The sequence below is a fragment of the Euphorbia lathyris genome, chromosome 7 (genome assembly GCF_963576675.1).
Source record: "Euphorbia lathyris chromosome 7, ddEupLath1.1, whole genome shotgun sequence".
Classification (NCBI taxonomy): domain Eukaryota; kingdom Viridiplantae; phylum Streptophyta; class Magnoliopsida; order Malpighiales; family Euphorbiaceae; genus Euphorbia; species Euphorbia lathyris.
This window is the reverse complement of record NC_088916.1, coordinates 74,259,720-74,278,506: the sequence shown is the minus strand read 5'-3', so window position 1 is coordinate 74,278,506 and position 18,787 is coordinate 74,259,720. Positions and strand designations below refer to the sequence as shown.

Sequence of the window (18,787 nt, the reverse complement as noted above, 5' to 3'; positions counted from 1 at the left end):
ATCCTTCTTATTCCTATATATATATATATAAAAAAAAAATCCTTCTTATTTTCTTAACATGCTACCCAAAAATGAGCTATTCTCTGGGGATATGCAAAGAGTGAACGACCAAAACCTTAACCGCCAAAAATTATCTTTCTAAAAAAAAAAAAAAAAACCCTTAACCGCCAATAAATTTTTTTAAGTTTTTCATTTAAATTTTGAGATTTTTTTTTCTAGCTTTTAACTGGAAAATAAGTTTTTTTTTTTTTAATTTACTTTTGTTTCTTTTATTGAATATTTTTTTTTATCGCTCTACTAGTACGGTTTTATAATTTCTATTTGAAGTTTTTTGTTTTTATATGTTTTCCTATTATGGTCTGTCTCTTTATAGAAATATTATCATGCACAAAATTTTTTTTATCTATTATATAGATTTGACTCATAGAAAAATTACGAGCTTATTTCTGAAAAAAACGACTTTAAGACCGATTTTGGTGGAATGTGTTTTCCGCTGCTGTATCAAAAACAGTTTAAAACACCGTCTATTATTACTTTATCACGATTTATGATATTGAAAGATTCGGAATTCAAATTTCTCTAATGTAATTCTAGATTATAATTTTTTCGTTTGAAGATAATTTTTTAATTACATATATCGAGATATATTATTTTCTTTATTTTTTTTATAAATGAAATAATAATTATTATTTTTAAAAGGAGCTATTTTTATTGTATTTTTTCATTAAGGAAAGAAATTTAAAAAGCTAACCATTTCAAACTATTTTAGAAGGTAGTCAAAGTACAGCCCAAATCCCTTAATTTTATGATTTTTTTAATCCAATCTTAACCTTTTGTTTTATTGTTAATATTTTTTTTAATACTTACAAGACAAAATGAATAAAAATAAAATTATACTACACTTTAAGAGAATTTAATTAAATTGAAATTAAAATTAAAAATTACCCATTACCAAATAAGTTGGCGGGAATGGTTAGAAATGGGATCAACTATAAACCGCATAATTGAATCGCCTTTTATACAGAAATGGGTCATATCTTTCTGCCATATAAATCCACACACCGAGTCACTGACGCTTTCTATGAACTCGGGCATTGACTCGCCGCCGTCGCATTTTGCTTGCTTATTGCAAGGTAAAGCTCGCATGACTTGACTTGCACTGATTTAGTATTCGTCGCTCTTATCTAATTCATTCACTGATTGTTTAGTTTTCGCCATTCCGATACTGTTCTTAGGGTTTTGAAAATGGACACTACAAATGCATCTGAAATTGGAGGCCCTCTCAGTTCACTGGATGCAGAAATCAGATCGTTTTTTGATTCGGCTCCTCCTCTAAGAGATAGTGAGAGTATCGGCGATAAATTGAGAGGTTTCATTGAACTCAATTCTGCTGCACCAGGTGAGAGTTGTATGAGAGATTTGTGATTATGTATATGTTTTCACGTTTTTGCATTGAGATGTTACTAATTGTTTTGGCTAGTAAATGCAGCGAATGGAAATGCAAGGAGGATCGTGTGTGTGACATCTGGTGGTACTACAGTTCCGCTGGAACAACGTTGTGTTCGCTATATTGATAATTTCAGCTCAGGCCATAGAGGAGCAGCGTCCACTGAGTAATCGAATTAAAATTTATTAAGTTAAGAATTCTTCATTTGATCTGGTTTTTCATTGGAGGTGGATTTAATTTCTCGAATCATTGTGTGGCAGGTACTTTATCAAGGCCGGATATGCAGTAATTTTTCTAAATAGGAGGTAGTTTTTTCGTCTGTTTCTAAGACATTTGTCCGTTCATCCTTAATTCCTAGTAATTGCTGAATGCATCCACCGTGCTATTGAATCTACATAAAGGTTTGATGCACTGCAAAAATGAATAAGAACTTAACAAATGATAATTTTAATGCCTTCCCGTGCAGGGGAACTTGCCAGCCATATTGTCGATCTCTTCCTGAGGATCCGCTGCTACAGTGTTTTGAAAGCACTGATGACTTTAATATTCAAGGTCTTTTGTTTATTCACTGCAAATAACTTTGAATAGTGCATTGTCATAAGTGCTCTATTTCTGTGAGACAACTCAAAAGCTTCAATGTTTGGCTTAATGTTTTGTGATAATAAGCCGTTGGTATTATTTCTTCCAAAATACTAGTGGAAATCAACTAGTCAATTTGATCATGAATAAATGGCTAAACAACTGTTTGTTTCAATTTTGTGACCAAGTTTCCTGAAATATTTCAGTGCGGGACTCATGTTCTGAAGCAGTCAAGAAAGCCATAAATAGTCACCATGCTGTATGATCTACTTAGAACTTATATCAGGCGTTGTAGAATTTTTGTTCATTTATCTTTTCTTTCCGTGTATTATTATGGTTTGCTGAATTTTTTAGCTCAACCCTTTGATTACTTGCTTTTGTATTTAATGTAGGCTGTCGAAGGAGGTCGCTTGTTAAAACTTCCCTTTACAACCATATTTGAATATCTTCAGGTTAGCTTCAACAAGCTTATCTCCTTAAATTTCTCATTTTAATGCCATCTTATTTTTGTATAAAGTGCAGTTGTTTATTTGTAATAAATAGCATGTGGATATGTTATCATTGGCAGATGTTACAGTTGATTGCAACAGCAATGAGGGATCTTGAGAGACGTACTATGTTTTATCTTGCTGCTGCAGTTTCCGACTTCTATGTCCCTTGGAAGGATATGGTAATAGTCGATATGCTGATTTTCGTTCTTTTTCTAGAAATTTTTTTTTTATACTCTTTTGGTTTGTTCTAAAGTGTATTTGGTCCAAAGATCCACAAGGATGCTTATTGATGAATTTATCATTATTTTTTGGGGGGGGGGGGGGGGTTAAATTAGAGGAAGTTAAAGAAAAAGGAAAAATAAATTGCACGCAGGAAGTATTTCCAAGAAATTAGGTCAGCTCACACTGTACATACATATCATACCAGAAGGATACTCGTGTCTGGACTAGGAATGGTGCTGATATGTCGCCCATTATTTACACAAGGAAGATAAAGTGAACTTGGCTGGAGATTACTCTAAGGCATCTAATTTATTATTATTCTGAAAACTGAATACTTTTTTGCCTATTTGTTGCTGGCATAAGGAGAATACTTTTATATTAGGAGATGTATGAATCTTGTTAGCTTGTTAAAGTTTATGTTCTACTATTTAATGAAATTAACCTCTATTAAAAACCATAAATTAGAACATTGGGAGGAGATTGTTCTCATGATCCTCATGTTCTATGGAAGATGAAAATATCTATTATCTGCTTTCTTATTCGTTTCCAATAACTTGAAATATGTACAGGCAGAACACAAGATTCAATCAGCATCTGGCCCTCTTGACATGCGACTTGTGCAAGTGCCAAAGATGCTATTGGTGTTGAGGAAAGAATGGGCTCCGACGGCTTTCTGCATATCTTTCAAGGTTAGATGATGTGCCATCCTGTCCTTAATGTCTTTATCGAGATAGATCTGACTTTATCACTCTGGTTAGGGCTGAGCATAAATCAGTTATAACCGAAAACCAAACCATAACCTAGCCAACTGTTGCACACTCCTAATTCTGGCCATTCCCTTGAAAATGTATGTATATATATGTGTGACTTTTTATCCCCTCTAAGATGAAGCTGGCTCATTTTGTGTGCATGTATGGTCATTTGGTATGTGCTTCAACAAAACCGTATTCTCTTCATTCTTGTTTCTTACCCAAGTAATTAATAAAAAGGATGGTACAAAACAAATTTAGAGAAATTTCATTATGATGTTTCCTTGTTCCAATTATGTGGAAAGATGGGTAAGGACTTGATTACTGTCCTGCCTTTCTGTTTGCAACTGTGTTTCTTATAGTGCGAAAACTTCAAGTCAGTATTAGCTGAAGATAATGTGTGCTAGCTATGTTACAAGATAGCTTTAATTTTAAAGTGTCTCACGTTTCGGAAACCGAAACTCCCGGAAACTTGTACGAAACTTTCAACTCACGTTTGCATAATATAAACTCGTTTCCTAGGATGTAATTTGTTTTTAAAAGTACATCAACTAGGATGTAATGTGTTTTTAAAAGTATATCAATACCAATCACTTGTCCAGTAAATTCCTACTCCAGATCATCTTCTACAAGCTTTCAAAATGAAATAAATCTCTTTATATAATCTTTTTTTTTTGGTAGAAAACTTGTATGTAATCTTTGGAATGTATATGTATAAAAAAAATGAAACATGCATGCTTATAATTTTAAAAGATTATATATCTACCCTTGTATTTTTTATTATTTATAGGTTTCCCCACGATTCAGTTTCCTATATTCTTACAGATATTGTTTCTTGGTGTCGGTTTTCGTGTCAGTATCGGTTTCCATGTAACATAGTGTGCTAGACTGCTAGTGGTTTCCCTGTGTACCCAACTTAGAAGGAAGGGGTTCTTAACTGAACAACTTGACAATTATTTTTTCTGGTGCTGTTGTCAATTTGTTTCAACAATACTATTATTTTATTGCTAATTCTGTTTTCCTACTGGAGTCAACAGCTTGAGACAGATTCAAAGATTCTATTGGAGAAGGCTGATATGGCTCTTAAAAAGTACAAGATGCATATGGTTATTGCAAATGAACTTTTGACCCGCAAAGAGGAGGTCACCGTCGTTACAACCGATCAAAAGATTCCGGTTCGCCGCGACAAGACTGATCCTAGTTCTGATGTGGAAAAGCCTCTGATTGAACTTCTTGTGGAGAGGCATTCTACTTATATCAAGGGTTCCGAGTCTTCTGACCCGTAATCTTTCAACCTATGAGTAAATAATATCCATAGTTCTCCGATTATCTGAAATGAAATAAAAATGTTATAAATTTTATATTAGTAATGAGAAAAACATCGCGGTTAAACTTTGGTTTTACTCATGACCCTTTTATCCGAAAATCACCAAACATATTCGCCCGAAATGCCATGTATAGGACAAATCATTTTTTAGTTTCCACGTGTTGAACAAGTCTTGGTATGATTTTAATAACACGTTATCCACTTGGCATCTCCAGCGAATATGTTTATTGATTTATAAAACAAAGTTATATGACAAAGTGAAACCGAAGTTATACATGCGACAATGATTTTCTCGTTAAAAATTAAAAATTTATGACATTTTTGTTCTATTTTTTTACAATTGGATTGTGGTTCAGGTGGCGATGCATACAACATAACCTAGCGTCAATATATCGTGAAAATTGTAACGAGATGTTGGCATTTCAAGATGTTTTTGTTGTTTTATTTTTACTGAATTAACCAACTACCTTATCATAGTTTTGGAAGCAATTAAACCATACTGTACCATGCTACCAGAACATCACACCATGCTACCAGACTTGTTCTGAGGAAAATAATGAATATTGAATCGAGTTGAGATGTACTTATTACTTATGCCTTTTTTTCTCACCAATAGTAATCGAGCAAATACACAATCCGATGTAATCATTGGCATCATCCTCGATCACTGGATTTTTTTTCCTGGCTATTATTTGCAGCTTTAGGGGTGAGCAGTTTTATGTTTCAAATCGATTGATTCTTGACTCATTTTCTTTTGTGATGGTAGTAGAGCGATTACTAATAACTCTGTTTTTCTTCGAGCAATTTTGCCGCATTTTCATTCATGGCAACAATAGGTCCCTTTTGAAGGAAGAAGGCACACCTAATAGTCCTTATATTCTTCCTGTTAATAAACCACCAGCTTTATTGTTAATCTTTCACATTCTCACTGATCCAAATTATTACTAATGGTTGAGATCGGTGGACGTAGCATTAATGTCCAAGAGCAATTTCTCTTTTGTGGATAGCACAATTACGCCCCAAATTCTAAAGATCATTCATATACAACCTATTTCTTGATTGTTACATGCACTGTTTCAGTCAATTGCGTGGAGCGATATAGATTTACTTAGAATCTCCGAGTTAAAAAGTCATATACATAACTTCAATCAAGGTGAATTGAATGTGACCGATTACTATACAATACTAAAGATCGTGTATGATGAATTAGTCACCTCCGGCCATTGTCAAAATGCTGTGATCCAGAATGTCATTATGGAGCCTTCAATGCTTTGAGAAATTAACAAAATACAGATCAGATTATTACTTTCCTCCAAGGTCTTAATGACCAATACTCCACTGTATGTTCACAGATTCTTCTCATTAAACCACTTTCATCACTAAATAGAGGTTTTGCCTTATCCATACAACATGAAAGGCAATCGAGTCAATCAATTAAACCTATCACAAACTCAGATAGTATACCTTTTGTCGGTTTTACTATTTCTCAGATCAAATACTAACATAACAGATCAAATTTTAAAAACCCAATTCATCTGGAAAACCTTACAATACAAAAAAAAAATCCACTGTGGCGGAACTGGCCACATTGAAGACACCTGCTAGAAGAATCATGGGTGCTCTCCTAGTTATGAGAATAGATCTAAGGATTATAACAAAACAGTGCTAGCAAAGGCAAATTACGTAGTTAATCAAAAGCATTAAAGAAGGAGAATCAGATACTGATGAAGAAGAAAGTAACAAATCATCCTTACCAGAGCAACTTACCCTAACAAAGAATCAATATCAGCAACTCATGTCATGGCTACCACATAATACTACATCAAAAGATATCCACATCAGGAAGCAATGTAAATGCCTACATGAAAACAAATCTTAGTATAATTTTGAGCTCATTTGTTAATAATTCTGCTAGGAAACCTTAGATCATAGGCACATGTGCCACAGATCACATCATATGTGATAAGTATTACAGTTAATATAATATGATTGCAAATTGCAGTGTCAGTCTTGGGGATACAGTTTTAGTCCGCTATGTTGGTACAATAATGTTAGGGCCTAAACTGACTTTGCATAAAATATTGTGTGTAACACAATTTGACTATAATCTAATCTCGACTAGCAAGCTCATTGAAGACAATCATTTATTGTGTGTTTTATAACCGAAAAACTCCACACACTACATAATCCTACAAGATGGGAGAGGATTGTTTTAGCTAGAGCCAAACAAAAAAATTTGCCGATTATATTTGTCATGGAACCAATTGAACTAAAAGCTCAAGCTGATAGTTAAAAGTCCACTTCATATTAATATCTGACAGACACACCCCACACGCGAATGCCCACTAGGCTTGAAGCGTGCACACAATACAGGCCCATATTACTATGTCCTGCAATTTAATCAACAAATGGGGTTACCAAGAATCGAACGCTTGACCACTTGATCAAAGAGGCTCTGATACTATGTCATGGAATCAATTAAACTAAAAGTTCAAGCTGATAGTTAAAAATCCACTTCATTCATATTAATATCTGACAATATTAAATACCAATGTAGCTAAAGATATTTTTCATACAATACATGTTGACATTTGAGGACCAGTTAAAGATTCATTTACCTATCAATCCTATTTTCATATTATTATGGATGACTTTAGTAGATATACTTTGATTTCATAATTGAGTATTAAGGCAGAAGCTAGGCCTCAAGAGTGTTTGAATGCGTGGCATATGCATTAACACTAGATAGGCATAAAGGGAAATATACAGATCGAGCAGTACAATGTGTTTTCCTTAGATAAAAAAAATGGCTCAAAGGATTAAAATTACTATTGCACACCACGTATCATATGTATGATAACCTCTTACCCCCAAAACGAGCATTTTCAATCAATATCACATGCTATTCTGAACCCAAAACTTATGCACAAGCTCAAAAAGATTATAATTGGCAGCAAGCTAAGAATAATGAACTGCTAGCTTTAGAAGCAAATCAAACATAGGACATTGTTGAATTACCTGTAGGTAACAAACCCATATGGGTGTATAAACTAAGCACAAAGCAACTCTGTTAATTCAGAAATGACCACCTGCATCATGATGAAGTTTCTTTCTAGTTCGAGCCAGGAATGACCCCCAAAAAAGAAAGCAAAGTTCTCCCAACAACAATTTTAGACACGAATTGCAAGCTTAAACCTAACGTTTACTAGACAGTGTAATTTCAAACCTATTGAAATTGCACATTTTTAGTTAATGAAAACAGCTCATTATCTTTCGTTAATGAGGATTCAAACTGCACCCTTTGATAAAGGTTACATATAAGATTGCATTGCATTGCTTTGTACGTGAAGGCTAAATACACTATTCACCAATAAACATAAAGTTAAATTTGTACCTTTTCCTCCAAATTGGGGGTCTAATCAGAAATTGAGAGATGGCTAATGGTAATGCACCGGTCCTGTGAAATCCATTCATTTCTCTGCCAAACGTTTTGATTATATGTACAATTTCCTTTTGTATAAATAAAGGGGGGTTTCTAGAAGACATTTTGTACTGTATAGTGTAAGGGAATGTCTTAGAGAGCTTCATCTTCATCTGTTTCCAGCTCAAGGCCTTCGGCAGCCAAAAGCTGAGTAATAAGTTTTTTCTTATCTTCTTCAGCTTTCTTACGCATCAAGTCCCTTTTTTTCAACACAAGGGTATGCCGCTTGAGGGTACTGTTTAAATACTCCATCGATGCTTTTTTCTCTCTTGCCAAGATTCTTCTCTCTTCTTCTGGGTCAATCTATCATTTTAATACATAAAATACACAAACTTAGGAGATGCGCAACTATAGAGCCTCCATTTGTTCCCTCAGAGTATAGAGGCCAGAGAAATATCTAGATAATAATAAAGAAACTGCAAAGGACAAAAGCCATCAGAGAAATGCAAAGAAATGCTTAGTGTATTACCTTTGAACGTGCAAGACGGCGTGCACGGAGACTCATCTCCCGTTGCTGCTGTTCTGCCCAAGCTGCAACAGCCATGTCGCCCCGTTGATCAAAAGCTTTTCGCTTTTTCATCAGCCACTCCATCCATGCTTGTGATGCCTACGTGAAAATATGATTCCTTAGTGGCACAGAATCAGAGTTTTCTTGTGAAGGAGGGTTAAAGAAATGAAAATAAAAGTCAAACATTTCCGGCATATGATGCTTAGTTGACATAGACTCAACTGTTTTACATGACAGGCTGAAATGACTTCATTTAAATCAAATGTGAAGTCCAATGGTTTTATTGAAAAAGAAGAAGAAGTGCAGCGACCTTTGTGATACATATCCCAAACTTAAATGACCATTGGTGCAGTTTACCCTTTTAATATAAGTCAGTCTCTGCGCTTCTGTCTCCCCACAAACACATTACACACCTCATTAGAAAAACTAGAGGGTCTGATAACCAAGTTAGAAAAGTTCATCTGTTTATATAATCATCAAATTGAACATGTAAAACGCTTAAAAAACATTTATCTTACTTATCATCTCTCATTATGTTATTAGAATGAGCAATTTTTCTATGAAGTTTCTTTCTACAATTACTTAAAAGTAATTTGAAGATTGGGGGGAAGAACATAGAGATAAGTAGCTAATGCAAGTATGCAACTCATTTGATGACTTTTACCAAATTTCCCCATTAAAATTCAAGCCAGTTAATTTGCAGGTCTTACCTTCATTGGATTTAATCGGTGATCCATATCATATTGTCTTCGTTCTTCCTCATCCATAAGCAGCTCATACGCGGCTTGAATCTTGATGAATCTACCTTCAGCTGTTTCCCCTTCCTCAAGAGTCCCTCTACCATTATAAACTTTAAATTGGAAGATTGATGAGTTCAAAATGAAGTCAAAGTTCATAAGTAGGAGTGCCTAAAGGAAAACAAAGAAAAATCCAAAAATGACCCTCTACATTATGATAACTGTCTAATATTACTTGGAAACAACAAAAAAATTAACATGATACAACCTAAGACACCAGTGCATCTGCAAGAAGATTATTCTTAGTTAATAGTTTCTAACTCATTCAACAGCAACATGATTTCCAAAATTCATTGTTTTTGTTTATACAGTTAGTTGTATTAGATGAATTTGCACAAACATAATCTCTCTGGAATGCATCATCAATAATGACAAAGTTGTACATACAGAATCTACCATCAAATGTTGTAAGAATCAAAGTAAACAGGTGAATAGGGAAAGTAAGAAATCCTTGTATCCTAATTCCTAAATCAAGCCCCACTGTCACATAAAGATGTCAAAATGGGTTGACGTGTTATGTGATCTATATGTTCCACATGATATATATGATAAAAATGTATCAGAAACTATGTTGCACTGAAATGGATACGGAAACTGAAACGTTATTCCTAAAAAATATAGCACGAAAATGGAAACGGGAAAGGAACGAAATGCGGGAAAGCTACTGAAGCAGAGGTTCCATGCAACATACATAAAAAACAATAAACGTGGCAAGCAAGTTGTCTCTGTAACTCTTGTTGTAGTGTCGGAAATTGACAGCCCTACTGTCAAAAACTACTTCGTATTATCTTCAATCTTTAACTATTTTATAAGCGCTTATAATAGGAAAGAATCTGGTTTTAACTATCTCTACTACACTTACTGCTCAAAAGCTCAGAAATGAGTAATAACAATTGCCATATCATGCAAAGGATTGCACAGAAGTGAAGACATACAGAAGATGTAACTAAACCTATAAACCTGAAACCCCTCTAATCACAATTCACAAAGTAATTGTCAGTATAACATACACAGCCCCTCCAAGTTGGCCATAAAAGCCGATTGCCCCCCAAACTTTAAAAATAACTCCTTAAACTTGCTTAAAGTGACCTATTGCCTCCTGAACTTACTTAAAGTGATGTGCACTTCAACTAATCAAAATCTTCACTTGCTCAGCCACATAGAAAGTAGGGTTAATCATGTCACTTTAAGCAATTTTAAGGGGCTAGTCCGTCTTTTGTCAAAATTGCAGGAGTCATTAGACTTTTCCAGACAAATTTGGAGGCTATGGATGTATTAGGCCAAATAAATGGCTACAAGTCTCTAAATTAGACAAGATGAAGTATAAAGTGGCAATAGATCAAGGTTCCTGGCGATCTTTGCAATATGGTGCAGAAAATACTGATATGCATAAGCTGAAATACTTTGATAAAGATTAGAAACTAACCATCTGGATGATAAAATTTAGCCAAGCGTCTGTAAGCAACCTTGATCTGCTCCACATCTGCGCTCCTTTCTAACTCTGGATATAAAAGTATAGTTTCACTGCAAATTGTTAGTTATCCCCCACCTAAACTTTCCATGAACTAATCATCTTCTTCTAATCAACAAAAACAACTCAAACATCACATAAAGCTGTAGTCTCAAACGGAATATTCATGAATCTGTAATTTACTGCACAAAAGTTTGGCTAAATCGACGTTTGAGAAGAAATACTAAATCAAATTAAACAGAAGAATAAATCAGAGTAGATGAGATAAGATTACCCAGAGTATCATACGGAGATTTCTGATCTCTCCAATTGGACGCTCTGACCGCAGTTCTTCTCTGGTTAGCACGAAACCAAGGCTCATTTCCATGAATCCAAGGAGAGGAAAGGGAAGGCGAAGATAAATGAAACTTAGAATCCGGTTTTCGAAATGAAACCCTAACTCTAGATCGAGGTTGGTGCCTGCAACACTTGAAAGAAGCGAAGACGGTGTGCGGCCTACAGATTGTTCGCAAACTGCTCATTTCTCCTTTTCCTTCCTTGATATGGAAAAATTAGGGTTTTCAACTCTCTGTTTTTTGTACAGAGGTTGATTGATGGATTGAAGGTTGAAGGCGTGAAGAAAGTGAATACTTTTGACGGAAGCTATATGATAACGAACCACGGAAATGGAATCCAACTGAATCTTGGGGATTTTTTCCCGACAATTAATTTTTCTTTTACCGGGAATCTTGTGGCCGTTGGTACTTCCTGCTGTTGTCAGTTAATCTATTTTCATTTTACCCGCCAAATACTATGAAATAGGGATAAGAACCAATTTTGTCATTAGGATTATTGGAAAAGTTCAATTTTGACCTCGATTCAGTTTTACTCAGAAATAGTAGCTCAATTTTATTAATTTTTAGAAAAAATTAGAAAATTTTGTTAGCATAAAATTGAATTAAGAATTCTATATTTAAAGTAAAATTGAACTAATTTTTTTTACTGTAAGAGTAAAACTGACCATCAATCTACGGAGAAGAACAAAAAAAACTGAGTAAAGTAAAGAAAAATGAAAAAAAATACTAAAAATAAAAAACGAGGAAAACAACAGAAAAAAGAAATTAAGAGAAAAAGAAAGAAAGTGACAAAAACGAAAAAACGAGAAAATAAAAAACTGAGAAAAATATATCTCCTCTCAAGTTTGAAGTTCAACTTAAAAAAACCTCAATCCAATAAACTTTAATGGTAAGAGAATTCACCTAAAATACTTAACGAGCTTGAATCGAGTAATCACATAAATTTTATATATAATCAATCCAATCAACCCAATTAATCCATCCTTTATAATTCAATTCAATTCATACCAAAAAAAAAACCTATTAGAATATAAATCCAATTTAATTGGAACCAATCTATGGAATAAAAATATTCAATTCAACTCAATCCATAGATAAAACTATTTACAACATAAATACACATGTTAGATTGAATACTACTGATAAAATGATAAAACCATTTAACAAGATAATACTTGTGATTCTGTGAGATGCTCCAATATCTGAAGGGATCTTTTTGGTTTTTGAGATAAGATAAAAAGATGGTCAGAACAAGACCATTGACGGTTAACCTTACTCTGATGTTTAAGTTGGTGAGGTATAGAATGAAGTATTAAACAACCGAAAGAAATTACAAAAAAAAAATGTGTACATACCTTTGATTGCATGATTTCTAGACGTATTTATAGAGAATCACTGTTCTTCCTCATAAGACAATTGAACATAATTTAGACAACATCCTACTCGTTTTGGAATTCCTTAATTCTAGACGAGTCTAACAATATATAGACTTGGAGATCTTCCTACTGATCCACGTGTCAGTGTAAAGATGGTATCCCTGTTTAGCTAATGGCTTCCAACGCTACGAACGTTCCTGACTGTCTAGGATGATGACACTGACACACGTATACTAATACGATCTCCATATTATCACATCATATTTTCACTTTCTTGCATAATTTATTTTTACTCCAGTGACAATTTAATTTGCAAAAAGTGACAAAATCCATTAAAACATGAACTTGATTTCAAATTAATTATTGTAACACTATACTACTGTACATTATGCATTGAACTTCAATCTAACCACCTAATTTCTCAGCATCACACACATAGTTTCTATTCATATTTACATTTTTCCCCCCTAAGCATAAGGCATTGCTAAAATATAGTAATACATATTAAGCATTTGTGAATAAACCTAACATATATGGCACTTTTCCTGCCTCCTAATTCTGTAGTTTAAGCCGGTTCCCGAGGACGAGCAGCCCATAACGAACTCAATGCACGAAGTCGATGGAAGTATTCTCCCAATGCAAGTAATCCTCGTGCAGCTTGACGCGTCGTTAGAATCCGAGACAAGTGCTGCAATGTTTGTTGCCGAAGGTGATCTGCCTGTTTCAGTTGGAAACCGAGATGTAAGTAAGTTATAACTGATAGATTACGTAAATTAAGGAGCTAATTTACCACAATATATGCTAATTTACCATAATATATGCTAAATATATGCTAATCCTAAAATACAAGATTACATAAATATTCTAACTAATATTTACGTAATCTATCAAAAACGAATATTAAGCATTTGCACGTTTCAGCTGAATGTTTTCTCTTTGCTCTTCCGCGGGAATAAGATGATCGAAATCAACTTGTGTCACTAGAACTGAAAAGTACTAATTTCTGAGTTTGGGATCAGCGCATTCAGCAACTAGGCACGAAAAGTAAATCGAGTTTGTAGCTAATAACTTAAGGAGAATGGATGCTTTTATGTTACCTGATTAACGAAACCTTCGAGTGCTTCTAACTTTTCGATGGCAGCAACCATCTGAACCCCGTAACTTTCAGTACTCAATTGATCCGCTGCAATGCTCTGCACAAGTGTCTGCTGGAGTTTATCGATTCCTTGCGAGAGAGCATCTTCAGCTTGCTGACAAGACTGCCTAAGGTTACAGACATCCACAAGTTGCTGATCGGTCAACGGCTCGAGGTGTGGCATTAGGACCTGCATTTGCAACATCAAAGAACTTGTGGTCTATGTTCCGATTTACGGGGAAGATAAGAACAGTGTTCGGACACATTGAGATGATATGTTAGCTGATGTGACTAAGACTTACATTTAGAAGCTCAGATGGGCGGAATCCCCCGATCCATTGGAAAAAGCGTTCAATAGATGTCCGCCATTTCCCGGAAATCAAGTAGAAGACATCGGCGTTAGTAGCATCTGCTTTCATGCGGAAGAGGTTGTTGTAGTGATTCAACCCGTTGTCTACCAGTATCCGAAGTTCTATGTCGGTAATATGAGCTTGCAACGCGTTCCTAAGTTCGGATATATGTTTATGTTGCTCTTCAAGCCAGTGTCCGTATTCCATTTCGAATGTAGCAATTCCTTCAAATCATAACCAAAATTGCTTTAGAAATAACTCTAAATCGAGACTCGAGAGTGCGGTATTCGAGGCATCATTCGACATTTCAAAGACCGGTAACACGAAAAAGGATTTGACAGATAGCTTTAAAACAGTGACTTCCAGTAGACGAGATGACAAACCTGAATTTACGGATACGGGCAATCCAAAATGACCGGAAACCGAAGTACTACTCATATATAAACCCTGCAGAAACGACATTAACTGGCACGCTTTAGTTCAAAGGGTGCAATGTGCTAAGAGGCGAAACATAGTCACCGAAAAGAAAAGGAATCGGAGAACGAGAAAGAGAGAACTTTCATCTGACTGACCTGTTGCCTAGCTCTCTCAAGTTCTTGCTCCAACTGCACCAACTTCAACCGGCTCGTTTCTAGTTGTTGTACATAGGCCTAAGAACGAAAAAACACGTCAACTTTTACGTTACAATTCCGTTACATTTGTTCTTCATATTCTTCACTTTCTACTTAGAGGGTGAGCCTTGGCGCAACGGTAAACGTTGTTGTCGTGTGACCGAGAGGCGGCCTTTTGCCAAAAAAAAAAAATTGGCAGGGGAAGACTTGCCCCAGTAAACCCTTGTGGCGGGACCCCTCCCCGGACCCTCGCTTAGCGGGGATGCGTAGTGCACCGGGCCGCCCTTTTATTCTTCACTTTCTACCTATATTTTGCAAGGCAATGTGTAAATTTACCTTTTTCCGCATCCGACTTTTACGAGCAGCTTCACGATTTTGAGCTAAACGTCTCTTTACCTGAGACATAAAATGTGCATTGAGATAACCAACATTGAAAGATACATAGCAGATATTTTCAGACATGGATTCGTGTAACCTTATCGGATTGTTTACTTCCTTCTTGATCACTTCTAGATCGTTCCGTTGAATCCTGAGAAACATACTCAATCTAGAAAACGTGACCAGAAAACATCGGTAAGTGCAACGATCAGACAAAAACAACCGTTGCAAAAATGTCCAGGAGTATCTATTTACCTTGTTGCTTGGCCCAGCATCAACGGGCACAATCGTGGGCGAACTGATATATAAGCTACCATCTTCCCGGAAAGTGTCTCCCCACGAGCTCATCTGGTGGAACGGCTCGTAAATATCAATACCTCTCAAGGCAGTAATCTGAGTTGAAGAAGTGCCCATTTTTCTTTCAATCAACTGGAAAAAAGAACATACATAAAAGAGTGAACATCTGACATATAATTCAATCCTAAATACTCGCAAATTATAGGACTAAGATCGATTTTTCCGCTAAAAATTGGATCACAATTGTAAAAACTAAGTACTCTTGCAATGCCATAACATCAAGCACTGAAAAAAGGCGGTCGATAGAACTTAAAGAAATCAAGGAAGTTACAACAAATCAAGATAAACTTAGAAAACGCGGCTCTCTCCTGCCTGAGGCGAACGGACACAGGAAAACGTTATTTCTAAAAAAATATAGCTAGAAAACAGTGATGGAAACAGAAAAGAAACTGAAACGGATAGGAGACGCAGAAACGCTAATGAAGAAGAGTTTCCGTGCAACATAGCCTCCAATCCCTAGATTTTCACCATCTCACTCTGCCTTGCTTTCTCTGGAATTGATCAGAAACTAATAACATATTCAAATATTTCTTAACATAACCAATCTTCTCAGCTAATAACAGCTGCTATAAATCTGCCTCTAATTAACAACCTCGTATTATACTATGCAGACGCTTTTTAAAATCGTGAGACCTGCCAATGAAATTTGAGCTGAAGTGGATATTGGAAAAAAACTGTTACAATTGGTATTAGATTCAAGGTCTCCAAGTATGATGTGTTTTTCGGAGACAAACCGAGTGGAAGCTAGTGGGAGAGTCGCGTCTGGTGAAGGGGCAATAATGAACTGAATTCTAAATCAGAAATGGAAATAGAGTGACTTGGCTATATTAGTAAGATATGTTTCTAATATGACTTTAACCACAGCCAACAAAGATTTGAGCCAAAACTGACAACATAACAACTTTGTTGCACGGAAACTCTTTTTCATTAGCGTTTCTGAGTTTCATATCCGTTTCCTTTTCTTTTCAGTTTCCATCACCATTTCCTAGCTATATTTTCTTTTTAGAAATAACGTTTTCCCGTGTCCGTTTCCGTGCAACATAGCTTTGATGTTGTTTTTCTTGCATAACTCCATCATTCAAAACAAAGTTAAACAAATTTACAAATTAAACAACAAAATTCCAATTCTGTTCCTATTTCTAATCAAACTAGAACACAATCCTCCATCAATTGCATTACCAATTCACTCCAAAACAAAAGATGAAACCATGAAATTGAATTCAAATTCAGCTTCCTAAACACAAAACTCAAAAACCCTTTTAACAAAACATCAAAACTCAGAAACCCTTTTGACAAAACATCAAAACTCAATCAAAATTAGATAGAAATGAGTCAAATGACCAGAGTTTGCACATACATACATACATACATACATACCTGTTATCTTGGCCAAAATTGGAGCCAAAAAGAAGATAAAAATCACATCTTTTTTCAATTTTCTGATTACCCAGGATTAGCTAATACAAGAGGTGTTTTATTGCAAGGAAACCAGAGTTGGGTTTTTTATTAGCTGCCTCCCCAAAAAAAAAATAAAAAAAATCTGGTCTAAGAAGAAACCCCCACTGAACACAAAGGTTCAGTCTTTAATACTAGTTGGTTAATTTTAAGAAAGAAATTGGAATCATCAGCACCGTCCATCTATCCAATCTGAAAGCAAGCAAAGACCCAAAAGTTAGTAAAGAAAAATAGAATCAAAATAATCAAACAATGAATGGAAAAAAGATGGCTGCTTTTCCTTTTTTTGCAATGCTACAGTCAACCTGTTAACATCGTTCTTTGAAAAATATAAAGAAAAGAATGGTAAATTACGTTTGTGGCCCTGAATTGTACCGCTATTAATACTATAGTCCTTAAACTTCGTGACATAAAAAAATGGATATCAACAAAATTTTGTTGAAAAAAAAAATATGCTTTGATTGTTTCCGGACTCCGGCTGTTGGAACAACCCCTATTATATATGTTTTTGGCCCCATTTTATGATAAATTAAGGTTTACAGTGGTTAATTAACTCATTGAGTTTGTATTTAATTATAAAATTTAACTTGATTTTTTTTATAGAAATTGGGACGAGACAGAACTTGGACGGGGTGAGCATCCATGGCCCAAGAACTGTTAAACCCGCAATATATTAATAAAAGAAAAAAGTGAGTGTTTGAACAAGAGAAGATGAAGGGGAACAAATAAAAAGAAGGGGGGAGAAAAGATAGGAAAAGTGAAGAAAAAAATACTACAAATGTCATCATTGATAAACATGTGGCAAAAAGTAGGAGCTGAAGGCCACCAATTGATCACTGAGAAAGAGACTCCAAACTTTGCCAATGCATCGGCAACTCTATATCATTCCCTAAAGATGTGTGAAAAGAGAATGTTCATCATAGAGCAAATACTGAGACAATGCCAACCACTCTTGATAAACCTGTGACAAAATTTAACTTGACTAATATATAATAGGTGATAAATTTCTCTAAGTTTATCTAAAACAATCCAATCTTACTTTTATAGTCCAGATCTAGTTTAAGTTTGAAAAGTTTTACATTTTAAGTAAAAATTGATTCTGGAGCACTCAGATCATAACACATATATATACAGAAAAAATTTGAACAAGTTCGATTTAACAATTTTTTTTTAACGTATGCATGTATGAAATTGGCTCTTTAATGAACCAATCTTATATTCGCCACGCAAGAACATTAAGTATAGATTTATAAATTCAGGTGTCAAAATATGTGACTTTAAGTAAATTTAGCGAATTAATAACATATTTTATAAATTCAAATAATAGTGAAATTTATTTTGAGATAAGGTGTAAAAATACCTCTAACGTTTATAGGCAGTTTTATCCTTAATGTTTGAAAATGTGTAATTTTATTCTTAATATTGACAAATTTGGTCAATTTCAGGCATTATTATAAAACATAGAAATTTTGTTCTTATTCTACATCAATTGCATGTATGTTGATTCTCAAGTAATGATTTCATATTTTTTGTGATTTAATAATCGAATTCAAGATTAATATTTTTAAATTCAGTGAAATATTTAAATTTTTTTATCAAACTCGTATTATTTGAGGTTAAAGAGTAGTAATTAGGCATAAAAATGTCATTCAAAAAAGACGATGCAATAAACTAGTTGAAAAAGCTTCTAAAACCAGCTTTTTCAAAATTAGGTTTTT

General features: G+C 34.7%; 3 protein-coding genes across 6 annotated transcripts; 1 reads left to right on the top strand and 2 right to left on the bottom strand.

The window, feature by feature from the left end:
• The first annotated feature begins 995 nt into the window (after positions 1-995).
• Positions 996-5,387, top strand: LOC136200734 (phosphopantothenate--cysteine ligase 1-like). Of its 3 annotated transcripts, none has more exons than XM_065991162.1 (10): positions 996-1,133; positions 1,236-1,399; positions 1,490-1,613; positions 1,708-1,752; positions 1,914-1,999; positions 2,233-2,285; positions 2,419-2,478; positions 2,595-2,696; positions 3,309-3,428; positions 4,526-5,387. In XM_065991162.1, exons 2-10 carry the CDS (start codon positions 1,246-1,248, stop codon positions 4,772-4,774), a joined length of 993 nt encoding a protein of 330 aa, XP_065847234.1. In that variant the 5' UTR covers positions 996-1,133; positions 1,236-1,245; the 3' UTR covers positions 4,775-5,387. The 3 variants fall into 3 exon arrangements, with proteins under 3 accessions (XP_065847234.1, XP_065847232.1, XP_065847233.1); XM_065991160.1 differs by having other exon boundaries at positions 1,481-1,613; XM_065991161.1 differs by having other exon boundaries at positions 1,209-1,399; positions 1,481-1,613.
• A 2,789-nt stretch (positions 5,388-8,176) lies between these two features.
• Positions 8,177-11,802, bottom strand: LOC136200411 (ER-phagy receptor 1). The gene is made up of 5 exons (XM_065990794.1): positions 11,347-11,802; positions 11,028-11,102; positions 9,515-9,654; positions 8,766-8,903; positions 8,177-8,599 (listed from the first exon to the last, which is right to left on the bottom strand). The coding sequence occupies exons 1-5, from the start codon at positions 11,591-11,593 to the stop codon at positions 8,390-8,392; spliced, it is 810 nt and encodes a 269-aa protein (XP_065846866.1). The 5' UTR covers positions 11,594-11,802; the 3' UTR covers positions 8,177-8,389.
• A 1,309-nt stretch (positions 11,803-13,111) lies between these two features.
• Positions 13,112-17,322, bottom strand: LOC136200926 (transcription factor TGA3-like). 2 transcript variants are annotated; one of them, XM_065991427.1, is made up of 9 exons: positions 16,992-17,322; positions 15,513-15,686; positions 15,355-15,426; positions 15,216-15,275; positions 14,841-14,918; positions 14,652-14,715; positions 14,221-14,492; positions 13,881-14,108; positions 13,115-13,501 (listed from the first exon to the last, which is right to left on the bottom strand). In XM_065991427.1, the coding sequence occupies exons 2-9, from the start codon at positions 15,669-15,671 to the stop codon at positions 13,349-13,351; spliced, it is 1,086 nt and encodes a 361-aa protein (XP_065847499.1). In that variant the 5' UTR covers positions 15,672-15,686; positions 16,992-17,322; the 3' UTR covers positions 13,115-13,348. The 2 variants fall into 2 exon arrangements, with proteins under 2 accessions (XP_065847500.1, XP_065847499.1); XM_065991428.1 differs by lacking the exon at positions 16,992-17,322 and having other exon boundaries at positions 13,112-13,501; positions 15,513-15,683.
• Positions 17,323-18,787: the final 1,465 nt, after the last annotated feature.

Bases quoted from the DNA above. Each gene is read 5' to 3' on its own strand.
- LOC136200734 (XM_065991160.1), top strand. From the start codon at position 1,246: ATGGACACTACAAATGCATCTGAAATTGGAGGCCCTCTCAGTTCACTG. The intron at 2,697-3,308 runs GTAATAGTCGAT...AAATATGTACAG, and splicing joins ATGTCCCTTGGAAGGATATG to GCAGAACACAAGATTCAATC. The intron at 3,429-4,525 runs GTTAGATGATGT...TGGAGTCAACAG, and splicing joins CTTTCTGCATATCTTTCAAG to CTTGAGACAGATTCAAAGAT.
- LOC136200926 (XM_065991427.1), bottom strand. From the start codon at position 15,671: ATGGGCACTTCTTCAACTCAGATTACTGCCTTGAGAGGTATTGATATT. The intron at 15,276-15,354 runs GTTACACGAATC...TTTATGTCTCAG, and splicing joins GAAGTAAACAATCCGATAAG to GTAAAGAGACGTTTAGCTCA. The intron at 14,109-14,220 runs GTAAGTCTTAGT...TTGCAAATGCAG, and splicing joins GCCCATCTGAGCTTCTAAAT to GTCCTAATGCCACACCTCGA.
- LOC136200411 (XM_065990794.1), bottom strand. From the start codon at position 11,593: ATGAGCAGTTTGCGAACAATCTGTAGGCCGCACACCGTCTTCGCTTCT. The intron at 11,103-11,346 runs GTAATCTTATCT...TTTTATATCCAG, and splicing joins ATCTCCGTATGATACTCTGG to AGTTAGAAAGGAGCGCAGAT. The intron at 8,904-9,514 runs GTAAGACCTGCA...ATTTTCACGTAG, and splicing joins ACCGATTAAATCCAATGAAG to GCATCACAAGCATGGATGGA.